This window comes from Seriola dumerili, unplaced genomic scaffold, assembly GCF_002260705.1.
Source record: "Seriola dumerili isolate Sdu_G_001 unplaced genomic scaffold, Sdu_1.0 BDQW01000147.1, whole genome shotgun sequence".
Taxonomy (NCBI): domain Eukaryota; kingdom Metazoa; phylum Chordata; class Actinopteri; order Carangiformes; family Carangidae; genus Seriola; species Seriola dumerili.
The window spans coordinates 2,300,361-2,313,863 of record NW_019174402.1 but is presented as its reverse complement, the minus strand read 5'-3'; the positions used below and the strand labels follow the sequence as shown (position 1 = coordinate 2,313,863).

At 38.9% G+C, this 13,503-nt stretch overlaps 1 protein-coding gene across 2 annotated transcripts in view; it reads right to left on the bottom strand.

Annotated features, from left to right (window-relative positions):
• cdh13 (cadherin 13) overlaps positions 1 to 13,503 on the bottom strand; it is a 298,033-nt gene that overhangs the window by 178,938 nt on the left and 105,592 nt on the right. For both annotated transcript variants that reach the window (XM_022749887.1, XM_022749888.1), the window contains exon 3: positions 8,383 to 8,594. In XM_022749887.1, the coding sequence (XP_022605608.1) occupies positions 8,383 to 8,594 (212 nt within the window). The remainder of the gene's footprint in view (positions 1 to 8,382; positions 8,595 to 13,503) is intronic.

The window sequence follows — 13,503 nt, the reverse complement described above, 5'->3', positions numbered from 1 at the left end:
GGATCTGGGGACAAATGGCAGGGGTTAGGGCTAGGATAAATCATGCTGTCAAATCAAAGTCTTCTCTGAGCTGACATACAGTGGACATGGAGAGGGAGTGATGGCACTTTCAACCCCATTAATGTTCTGCAGGTGGAAAGGGAGACATACTGATGTTTAGTTGTACACAGACATTTGCCCTTCCAATGCCAGGTAAAATAACATACAGTCCTACTTTCTTCCCTCTCACCTACCTCTCTACCTACCATTTTGCAGCTCTCCCTTGTTCTTTCCTCTCACTTAGCAATAACTTCTCTTCTCACTTTCTTTTGCAGTGTGCATGTGTGATGAATAGTGTTCTTACAGCTTGGTGACACCGTAAGAGAAGGAAGCCATGAATCTTTAATGTGTCCTGTTCATAAATTACTGCTGCACCATCAACCCTGAGCCAGCCTTAATACATTTGCTTCTCTTTCTGTCTCTGTCCCTCAAATGATCATTATTGCATTTCAGTGTACTGAGTTGAAAGTATCATTACAAAAGAAAAGATTTTCTCTCCTCCAAGAAGATTTTAATACACTTGACCAGTGAGTGGTAACAAAGAGCAGGGATGCCCAGGTGCATATGTGTTTACATGAATACATTGTATACTGTACTTTTGTGTGTGTGTGTGTGTGTGTGTGTGTGTGTGTGTGTGTGTGTGTGTGTGTGTGTGTGTGTGTCGGAGGGAGGGAAAAATGGAGCCTTTATCATTGTCATCTGAGTGCAGAGTTACTGTGGCAGCAAAGTCACGTCCTTGTCCATTCTGCCATTTTCACTCTCAATGCTATATTGAGAAGTGCCATTACTCATTTCTGACAATGTGTTGGAGACCAGGAGAGAAATGGATAATATCAAGGCCAGCTATTCAATGTGGAATAAATTCTTGGATATGCAGCCAGGCCAGACAATCAGTCAGCTCTCCTAACACACAGTTAACTTCACTTATGTTAGTGTCAGCAGTATGTACACTTACTTGGCAGTTTGTTAGCTACACTTATTTAAAACTAATGCATTCTAATACAAGAGTCCTAAAATAAACTCTACCTTTGTGACAGCTATAATGTTCAGTTTGTGCTGAAACTGTTTTGATTCACCTTTATGGTCACTTGCAGTTTGTGGTGTTTTGAACGGATTGCATTACAAGGAAAAGTGTGTCTATTATTTTGTCATCCCTATTTACATAAATGATGGTAGGCTAAATAACAGAAACACCTCTGCAATTCAGTTCAACAGCACCACGAACTACAAAATGATCATACAGTTGAATCAGCAAATTATAGGTGAATCAAACAATTTTATTAAAAACTCAACATTACAACCATCATGAAGGTCGGATTTATTGCAGGACTGTTGTATTAGATGTAATCTGTTTTAGCTAGGTGAACCTAATAAACTGACAACTGAGTATATTATATATGTACAAAACAATACATTTACACTCGCTTGATAACATGTCCCTGAATGCGAGTGTTGACAGCACAATGTTTCACACTTTGTTAAAGTGTAATCAACAAATCATAAACACTTTTCATCTTAGTCAAGCGGAATACAGCAAGACACTCATGACTGATGCTTATTTCAAATGTTTAATTAGCCAAATTAATTAATATTGTGCCAAAGCTATTATGTGTGTGCAATCTTATATGCAGATAGTGGTGTGGAGTGTGCACTGACAATAGTCCAACTGTTTCAAAACAAAGTCATTATTAAATGAAGTCATTCAAAACTCTCCCTATTAGATCTAAATACAACCTACTTGCACAAATAATGTACAAATTAAATGCTTAGTCCTTTCACTTGCTTTCATTTATATGGTTCATGTGTGAAAAATTAATATACGTAATGACATTGCTGAAAGAATATCTCATGGTCAAATACACTACAGCAATGATTAAAACCCATTACCGAGAAAGAAAACATGACAAATGTGTGTTTAAACTGCTAGTTTGTGTGAATTGGGGAAGACACAGTTTATCAACCCTCACCGTTGCACAGGAATTTAATCTGTATTTATAAACCTTAATTTTTCAACCAACAGAATTTGATTATCAGGAAACTTTCTCAGTTTATTCTCCATGAAACCCATTTCTAAAATAATGTCTTTGTTATCCTCTGCTGACCTGAAAAAGTCATCCATGTGTTGATCCATGTTTCCCTTGACTTCCATCACAGTCAAAATTCTCTCTCATCTGCAGCTACTACAGCACCCAGGAGGTAAGCTTTTAACTAAATCTGAGAAACCTGAGCATCATTTTCCTAATTTAATTTTAGCTTCTCTATTTCACTTGTCACCTTATTTTAGGATTCATTCCAAAAATGTTCACAGTACTGTATCCTCGACCTTTCAGACTCTTTTTTACCTAAATTGGATCCTGGTGACCCAAAGCAAGGCTTTAAGGCTGAAAATCAACACTACCTTCATATTGTAATATCGCAGTGTTGTGAGTCTTCTTTCTTCAGAAACTGCTTTTAAATCATTCCTGAAAACATTAGTTTAGAAATTTGTTTATACCTAATTTGTCTTCTGACTCCTGTGAGGGACATGAAGTAAAATTAAATCAAATAAAATATAATCAGCTTCCTGTTGTGTACTCAATCCCTTAAATGAAGACAAAAAAAAATACAAAAGCAATTTGGCTGTTTGCATTCATACATATGAACAGTGAATTACTGATATCCTGGTGGAAGAGGGACTGGATCAAATCCCAAGATGAAATGTAACTGATGGGATTTGATATGATAGTTTGTTTCTCCAGTTGATAAAGTAGGGGCTACATTTTTGGCCTTTCTAATAATGATAATGAAAACACCATTAGGCAGAAGGTCTCATCAAAATGCAGTTAAGGTGTTTGTCTTTGCCAATACATCTTTACACCTTTCATGTTATATTCCCTCTTTATAGTATTTCACCGTATGTGAGACAAAGCCTATGTACAATCAGCACAGCTTTTTTTAAAATTAGAGGCATCAATAATTTGAAGGTGAAGGTTTGTTTTGCTGCTCTTTTTTTTTTTTTTTTTTTTTTTTTTTTAAAAAGGTAAACACAAGAAACTTGTGCTACAGAAAATGGACCAGACTCAGTGAATAGCTCCCTAAGCTTAACATCCTAAGTCCTATGATAACTATTAATTCAGCTACACAGACTAATGAGCAGTGATAGCTAACATGTCTTTGGGGTCATCAGGTGGGAACCTCCTTTCACCAGTGTTTCATCTAGTTGGTCCCACTACACCTCCAGGAGGCTAGACAGTGATCACTGGCGTCCCAGAGTCACTCCCCTAATGCCAGCCATCACTGCTCCTCACACCACAACTATTTTCTCCTTTATCTTGCCTATGCTACCACAAACAACACTATCATCAACTCGGACAAAACAGTCAGGCGTTTTGTTTTGTTGTTTTGCTGCTCTTGTAATAAACATGACGTTAAACCTTTGGTTTCCTCTCCAGTGCTAGCTCCCACACATAAAGCCAAAGAAAAAATGTTTAAGTTAGCAGAACCATTTCAGCAAAAGATGGAGGGTGAGGAGGAACTAATGTAAAAGAGACAGACAACAGACAAAGGCAGTAAACAGAATTAATAAATGACAGCTACAGAACAAGCTAAGGAGAGATAGTGTGAGTGGGAAGCAGACAGAGAGAGGAAGATTATTTGTGTTGGGTTGTATAATGTGAGCTGTTGTGCTGTGGTTGCAAGATGTCACATCTTAGTCATCCCCAGAAAGCCTTACTGAACATTGGAAGCTTGGTTAGAAAAATCTATTTGTCATTGCAGGATGAGGATTTTGCTCAGGATGCAATATTACATTTCATTCAGTGCGCGAAAATGGATGAAACATAACAAAAGCAAAATAAATAGGCTTTTGGACTCAGATTATTTTGCCTCTTATCAGTTGTTACATTTGAATGGTGCCTGTTTATGCCCCCTGAAGGAAAGAAAATGTTCTGCATAACTGCTGTTCTGCATAACACAACCAAAACAACACAGAATAACACACACAAAAAAGTCCATATCTTGGAGCATGCATTTGTTAAATTGAAATGCATTCTTCCATTAATTCACATATTGATCGGTTGCAAAAAAAGGGGGAATAAATTACTCTTTGAATTCAGAGTTTTGCTCATAATAGGAAATCATTCATCAGCTGCCTCTCTCCCTCTGGGCCTGTGTTACAGCAAACTAACAGCTCTCACCAAGGAATTAAAAACTGATTCTCTCCACCTTCGTTCACAGCACTTATCAATTATCACCAGCCAATATTTTCTGCCACAATACCATTTGTTATACCAATAAATTCACCATGGAATGTTTCCACTCTGAGTTAGAGAGGAAACAAAGGGAGGGTTGGGCAAATACAAAATTTCACTTACAGGAGCATAACAAAGAGATTTCATTACAAAAATACAATTTCGATAAGAAAACTGCTCTATGGTACAATAATTGAAAGACTGGGAAAAAGCATCAAGGCATCCTGACTACCATGAGCACTATCTCAGATTGGAGATTTAAAACTCAGCATCCCAGTGCAGTCAGTGTTGTCATTCCACAAGTCAAACCCCTGGCTTATTGAAACAAGCTTTTAAATATGCCATGAGTTAGTTACAGATTCTTTAGAAGCTGCTGCTGCTCTGAACACGTGTTTGATGGGTCACTTGAGAGGCGCAGGGTGGGGGAGTGTGGGGCTAGTACAGGATATGGACAGAGAAAGGAACAATAGATTTTGTGATGATATGAGTCCCAGAGCTTGAGAAGCTTCTGCAGATTAATTGATAGTGAAATAATGAGAGCTTTTAAACACCCTGAGGACTCTCCCTCTCTCATATGCTTTTATTAGCTTCAGGATGTCTTTCTCTCTGCCCCGATCTTCCAACAATCTTTATTCATCTCTGTTTCTCTCTACCTTTTGACTGTGACTGGGTGTGCTCTCCAATTACCAGTTACTCTACTTTAGGACAGAGAGAGAGAGATTAAAGCATTTGTCCGCAGGAAAGATAAAATAGTTCAGCAGAAATGTCAAGCTTACAGCTAGAATTCAAGGAAGACAAAATGGTGAAAACTGTATGAAAATGTACTGTATATTCCAACTATCAATGGTTTTTTTTGTTGTCCCAGGCCAAATATTGTTCTACCCCTCAAAGGACAGTTCCCACTAAATACAACCTGGATCTTACTGTAGTTTTGCAAGTTTGTTGCAAAACCACAGTAGTCGCAAGCTGTCCTTGCTGTTTTTTCCTCCATCAGACTCCATTGTAGCAATTGCACCATGTTCCCAGATCTCAACAATCATTTCAATCAATACAGTTATATCATAACCCATACAAATGATGGCCAAAGGTGAAAAAAAATAATAATAATAATAATAAGACCCAAGCTGTGATAAACTACAATTTACCTTGAGGAAATGAGAATATTTCAAATGCTCAATAGTTGATTAAATATTACACATCATTTCAAATACACAGAGAACTCCTATTCATCAGACTTTTAATACAACTGTTAATAATTGCACTGAAAATGAAATGCCATGTGAAAGGGGTCCACAAACAAAAGTGTCTCATAAAAAGCAAACACACTCATGCAGAGGACGGGCCGCACGTTAGCCACTAGAAACCTCACTTCCCACACATAACTTGCCAAAGGCTAATTCACTTATATCTTCAGTGACTTGCCAAGGTAACACCCATGGACTACCTAACCAAATAAATGATGGGAGAGGCATAAACAAATTAGAGCTAACCCCAGATGAAGCTTGGGGCTGGAGGAATTGTAGCAGCAGGACACTGAGCACTGCAGTAGGAAGACAGATGATCTCGGAGAGGGGAAGGGAGCTCCAACTGAACCTGCAGTCCCTGGAAACTTTTCCTAATTGACTTTGTGTATTTGGACTAAACAGAGGTATGTGGAGGATATGAATGAGGTACGATGGTGTTTATTCAGGTGCCCACAGTTTTGTAAGGCAGTCAATTTGCTGGCTACAGAAATAAATTTCTGTAGATAACACAAACAAAGGGACACATTTGCAGAGAAGCATAGCAGGCTTAATGGCCAGATCCTCATTCTCTCAAAAGGAACTGGCCAGAGTAATACTTCATACACCAAAGCCTGGTGCAAAAACATGTAGAAAACTGTTTTCTCTCCCAAACCTTCCCTTCCATGTGACCTCATGCGTAAAAAACTAAGCATGTACACAATCAACGGAGTTTAAGTGGTTCCGGTTTATTCTTATATTCAAGAAAGATTTGCACCAGATTGACTCAGAGCATGTGTAAAGCACATGTGAAATTCAGAGTGGACCCAGAGACTTCACAAGTCTTTCTCTTTCACTGGGAGATTCCAAAGTGTTTTGCACTTTCACAAGAGCTAAAGATTTTTAAGTGTTGGTAAACTGGATCAATAATCTAGGCTGTCTATCATCAAACATTAAGTTCGTCGTCCGCCTGCAGACAGATTTAGTGCTTGGCTGAGTTGTTGCTGCCATCTGCAACAGTGCTAGAGACTGACGCATCTCTGGTGATGGCCACGATATGCTCATAGGTTTGGCAGAGCACAGCAGCAGCTGTTCTCCTGGCCTCCTCCAGCAGCTTTCACAAGTTCCTTTTCAGTAAATCAAACTCCTTTCTTTTAACTTGTAATGTGGATCTCTTGGTGGATGTAACATCAATCACCCTCTCTGTGTTCTCCGTCCATATGTCATATTTTTACTGAGGCTCTAATGCCTGTGCTTGTTTTAAAATAGAAGGCTTTTTTTTTTAAATGATGCTCAGTACTACCATTATATCTGCATCAACTCAGTTATTTTGCCTTTATCTTTCTTTAAATGTCCACTTGGTTTCAAAGATTATGTGTGTTTCCCAACAGCCTAATATGGCATCTCTGAGGTGGAGCAATTATGTTAATTGATGATAATTAAGGTCGCATGAATATGCCTTGCATTTATGACTGATTAGAATTCATCAACATATGCATTAATATAATTGACAACAGATGCCTCTGAACGTTTGATGAATTTAGTTTTTAACGTTTTTAATTTGCAATTAAGATCACTAATGTATGAATGTTTTGTGAATGACATCCAGTGCTTGTCTTTACATCTCTAGCTAACCTTACATGCTAAACTTCCCATCTTCTCTCCTCTTTTACAGGAATATTTTAACAGTTGTTGAGAGGATTGATACAAGTTACATGAGAAGATTGATACTACTCTCAACTCTGTAGAGGAAAACTGAAGCTACTGTATGGGAGCATTTAGATGTTAAAGGAGTTTTTCACCAAAATGGGAGGGTCAGATTAGGACAGGGAGACTGAATGTGGGTTTACATTATACTGCTCACAGCAAGTAGTTCTGGGTTCGGACCACATTCTATGTGGGGTTTGCATGTTCTCCTTGTTCCTGCATGGGTTCCCTCTCGGTACTCTGGCTTCCTACGACAATCCGAACACATGCACATTAAATTAACTGGCAATTCTGAAATGCCCATAGGTGTTAATGTGAGTGTGACTGGTTGTTCATCTCTATATGTCAGCCCTGTGATAGGCTGGCGACCCTGCCCTCGCCCAATGTCAGCTGGGATTTGCTCCAGCCCCCCTATGACCCTACAGCTAATGAATGGATGGATGTAATTTAACAAGGCGCTTTAGCTAATATTAGCATCATTAACCACCAAGTAACTGATAGTAACAGGCACTTAGGGCTAACAACACAAACTACTGCATTTCCTGAACATCAACATAACAGTCTGTGTAACAGTTAACTGTACAGTCCACTTACTTTCTGTCATTGTTGCACACAAGTAAGGTTTGCCTGCATGTAGGGAGGACAATTTTTGGAATTATAAATTAAACAAACTAGCATGAGTCTGTGATAGCTAGCCAAGCCAGACAGCAGGGCAACCGACTAACCATTTGTTTTATCTGTACAGAAATACAAATAAAACAACACTGCAACAGGTCTTGTTTACACTTCGGTTTCTATACCGATGAAACACTTAAGATATTAGCTAGCCTGGATAGAGCCAGGCTAACTGTTCCTCCCTGATTCCAGTCTTTGTGCCAAGCTAAGCTAACCAATTACTGGCTTTACATTTATATTTGCAGTACAGACAGTGGTCTCAACCTTGTCCTCTAAATCTTGGCAGGAAACAAATAAGTTTATCCAAACAAAATGTTGAACTAAAAAAAATGTTGTAAATCCTCTTATTCACCCACAGGCAATGTTATTTAATCAAGTCTATATTATGTCCAGTTATACTAAATTACAGTAACCTTTTCAGTCTTAAATGAAGCATAACCTTTTCAATTCTGATGAAGTGTAAACAAAAAAACTGATTAAACACAAACACATACACAGAATTTTCTACTCACCCTTAGAGTGTGCTGTGACTGAACCGGCAGTCCAATGATTTCCACCTGTGCCATGTCATCTGTATGTGCACTGACCCCATGGATGAAGAGGACTGGCCCGCTGTACAGGACGTCCTGATGTGGAACCAAATTCAGATCCCCGTCCACCTGGAAGCTGGGGTCCGACACCTCAAACGTTACGTCTTCGTTCCCCGCACAGTCATCAAACTCCACTGGAAGAAACACACAGAATGGGTAGATGTTATGCCTTCACTGTAAACAAAATACAACAGAAATAACAACAGAAATGTCAAGAAAAATCTGCCATATGACACATTCTCACTATAATATGCACTGCACTGTAAAGAAGAATTTGAGGAATTGCAAAATGATCCACAAAAACAAGTGTTTCACAGATATAAACGAAAGCCCTGAAGATAAGCAGATACCACGAAGGAAGAGTAGAATATTCTGAATGGCTCCATCAGCTAGGCTACAATAAAAGTCAGTTATCTTTACTCACACAAACCTGCTGCAATATTTATGACCCACTGCATAACTTGCTGTGCATTGTATACGTATTAATGTGTCTGACTTGCTCTTGCAGGACTGTTGCTTTTGGTACAGAGAATGCTGTGGCACCCACTTGCTAGAGGACCAGGGCTAGAGGAGGAGGAAAGGATTTAAGGTACAGGAGAAGAAAAGTGTCACCTTTAAGTAATGTGCATGTGACGTGTGCACATGTGAGCTTGTCTTTTCTGACTGAGGGAGATATCGCCAAGGACTCTACCAGGCTTTATCCCCTCTGATCATGTTCATCCTCTCTTTATCTCTCTCGCACACTCCCCTTGGTGTCGCAACATGATCCCCATGTCTTTCCCCATCCTCAGCCCTGACAATCCTCCCCTTCCTCATCCTTCGCCTCCTCCTTACCTCAGCCTCCCATGATACTTCATGCTGTTGGGTCCCGGAGTAAGTGGATGTGTACATGTGCTGTTCATTACCAAAGCAAGTGCAACAGGAATCACATGGGACTGTACGACTTTCAGTGTGGGTCTGTAAGTGCAAAATAATTTCAAGCCTCCAAGTTCCTGCCACGGACATATGGTGGCCTATATAAGTCTTCATTATTTATTTTTGAGTATTTTTGAGAATTCTGTTTGAAATCAAATATTTCCTGCAAATTGAAACATGATGTAAAGGATATTCCATATGGACATCATTATTAATGTTAATGTAACACTGACAACTTGGTGATTTCTCATGACCAGGTGAAGGAAATTCTTCACAAACGATCTGAATGTCTCTCTTTCCTGTTCACAGTGCGACTGAGAGGTCATCTTTGAGTACCTTGTGGATCAGTGGTGTCTCTCTGAGTATAAAGCACAGTTCACATACACAGTACAAAGACTGCGAGCTTTCTCTGCTGAACCAGCTCTTTAAAACTTAAAACCAATATACTGTAAATGTCTTGATGATCAAATGGTCACTGCCTTACAAATACAATGTATTTTAATGTATTGCAATACAAATAGTTTATATATGCACAAATAGTCTGACCTACAGTTTTCCTGTAAAAATGCAGGATCAATATTAGTGGATGGCAACCAAACAAAGTATTGTATTTGTGAAAAAACAGCCAAAAATATTATTTTAAAACTGTTTTCAGGGAATACTTGCTCTTTAAAGTTACCATCCTTAAGAATTTCATGAAACAAAACCCAATTTCTCATACTATTTGTTTTCAACAACAGTCAGTTAATGAATTTATTATGTAATTACGTGTCTTAATTGTAGTTTCTATTCTTTCTGGTGGACTCTTACACATGAGGGATTTACACGAAAAGATGCATGGATGCAGCAATACTTTTACAAATCACATTGATATCAATGTCACTGTTTATTCTAACAGTATGAGAGCTGTATTAAGTTACTGCTAATGCAAACAAACCATTTCCTGCTGCTGCTGCTGCTGCTGCTTCACATTAAATGCACTACATTGGTATAACACTGGGTGGCTTTAATTGTGAAGCAGTCATATGAAATGCAATGTTTTTACTACTGACTCAAAAATGCATTAACTGGAGCTGCTGCTGAGGGGTTTCATTACTCCAACTTCTAAGCAAAGTAACAAACTTCACTGTGTCCTGCTGTTGTGTATAAAATTACTTGCACAGCATGCAGCATGATATCCAATATCCCAGTTTCATAAAAAAAATAAAAATAATAAGGCAATTATTAGTTGACTTAATTATTATTGTTATTAAATGTTTGAATGTTTTTGGCTGCAATGTAAACTTTTCTGACAAAGTAGCTGTTCAAGTTTGCAACTTTACTTATCCAACTACATCTGATTTTATTGATCAGCGTTAATGCAAGACAGTCAAGGCGAGGGTATTCAGTTGAGCCAGTTAGTGCATTAACACAAAGCCGACCTTTACGTGATTTTAACTTTTAATTCATCTTCCCCAAAAACATTTTAACTACCCACTTGCTCTCATTTCCATGTCTACTTACCCCTCCACTCTTCCCATCATTTTACCATGTAGAGACAAGGGCTGCATGTCTGATTTAAACGCAATCCATACACGTCTATCTCCCATCATGCCAGCACACAAGAGAAATGGGAATCAAGTCCATGGTTAGTGCTGCTCTCACTATAAAATCAATAGACTGAAGTCTATCAAAGCTCTCATTTAGTGCACTTAACCTTTGTGACTGTTTAGTCTGGCTTCTTTTATCATTCTCACTGCAGACATTTTAAGATCTTCCCTCTGGACAGAATCATTTTCTGCCATCTGGGTGAGGGGATGAAAAGAATAACGGAGTGAAGAATAGGGGGAGGGGAGAAAAAACAAGGGAAAGGACAATCATAAAAAAGAAAATGGCCGGAAAGGCAAGGCTACAATGAGCACTGAGTAAGAGCTACAAAGTCAACAACCTACTCTCGAAGAAAACAAGGCTCCATCTCAATGTTTAACTCTCACTTCTAAGCCAAAGTATGAAAGATGTGTTCATTTCCATTCCCATTACAAGCCTCAGATTTATTTCAATAACATGGGCGCGCTCATTAGAGCCTGCAAATTGCTGCGCCAAACAGTGTCAGTGGCATTTCAAAGGCAGCCGGAGAGTGTTTGATGGTATTCTAATGTTGTAAGGTTTTGGGGAATTTCAGAAGAGAGCATGGTGAGCTGGCGGCTTTGAAGTCAGGCAACAATGACAGAACGCAAGTTACCCCCGCTCACCACCAGCACCACCACGCACCCACTTTCTTTCTTCAGAGTGCTGGCTCAGGGTTGAAACAACTTTGCACAACATGGATTAGGGTCTCCAAAATCCCTCACTGATGCCTCAGGAGGAGAAGGAGGGTGGGGGTGCAACTTCTTCCTCAAGATTGACATTCAAGTTCCTTTCAGTCCAGAACCTCCCGTAGAGCCTGTGAATAGCAAATGTACCAGAAACTCGGACACACAGGGCCATGGTTATTTAAGGCTTGATTGCCTATTCCGTCAGCTTTCTTAGCACCAAAAACACCACTTCAAAGTTCTAATTTAAGCTTTTAGAAAAAAATGTATACACGACGTGTTTAGTAATTACAAGTGAGAATTAAATTCAGAAACAAAATTGAATTTACAGAACAATCTACACCTTTCTTTTTGCACATTTTGTGTCTTACAAATTACATGCAACATCCAGCGATGTCTGTCAGAAATGTAACATAAAATCCTTCCATGAAGATAAATAACTTTCTGCATCAAGAACTAAATGTAAGCTTTATACTCAGTCACATCAGTTACGTTCTACAAGATCAAACATAAAATGTTCATCAGTAATGAAAACAAAGCACCTACACACAAATATTCAATCATGTTTTCTGCATCTCAAAGATTAAGAAACATACTGCGACAGCAAACATTATCCATGTGTATTTACATTGGCTCCACTCTTTTTGTCAGCCCATAAATTAGATTTTTTTTCCCTCCTTTGTCAGGTACTGAAGTTTTCCTCTGAGGTGTTTTGAAGACAATTTTCTCTCTTGTAACTAAATGTCAAGTCTCCATGATGGGAGAGATGGGAATCAGAGCAGTAATCTCAAAGGTGGTAGCACGGGTGTGTTTGAGCTGATAGCTGCCGTGTCTAACCAGACAGAGTGTGCTCAGCCTCGTAAAAAAGGCTCAGGAGAACACCATTCTCAAATAATCACCTGGCATAAGAGAGGAAACTGCTTTTAAAAATGTATTTACACCCTGAATTGCATTTTACCCAAGAGTTTCCGATCACAGGGCATTGTATAAGACCCATTACTGGGATTCAATGGTAACAAGGCTTGGGCTATTCATCTAAGAAGATAACAGTTTGACAGATTTTGCCAACTAGGGGGGTCTTGCTGGCAGAATCATTCATCTTGGGTTTAACGCATGACTAAGACCCCCTACCTCCACCTTTACTGCCACTCCAACCAATCCCAATTTGTCAGATGTAGGATTGTTAATCATCAGGTGAAACAGGGCAGTGTATAGAATCTGAGTTGCTAGCCAACCAAATGGTATTTTTCATGTCACTCAGAGCAGGGGAACTGTATATATTGCATTTGTCAGTGTAATTGTGGTCTGTGCATACTAACATTTATGCATGCAGGACTGCAGGTATGATATACGTGTCCAATGGTAAATTGTGTCACATTTAGCAAACCCTATTGTACAAAAAACATAGAGGACATCCAGAAACTGAAATCAATTCCACCCTGGTGACAGTGTAAAGAAACCACTTTGTTTGAGAAACAAATGTGATGATGCCTTGAAGAGGAAAATGTAAAACAAAATTTAGTTTCCTGTGCTCTTCCAGAACATTATTTGTGGCTGTATTATTCTGAAATGTACACCAAACTCCGAAAGGAAAACAGAGAAAACGTCCTGACAAGATGTTGGATCAACCAAGATTTGTAAAGTGTAAGCATCAGTTGAACTTTGACCCCCTGTGACCTACTGTTACAAATAACACCACTCTCATGACAAAATGTTGCTAATGAATCTATCTGCAAGTCTTTATGTTTATGTTGAGAATATGTAAAAGAAACCACAAAAGAAACCAACCCTTAGCCTTAGTTTCATTCCTTTAACCTACATGGGGACCGCTTTGTAT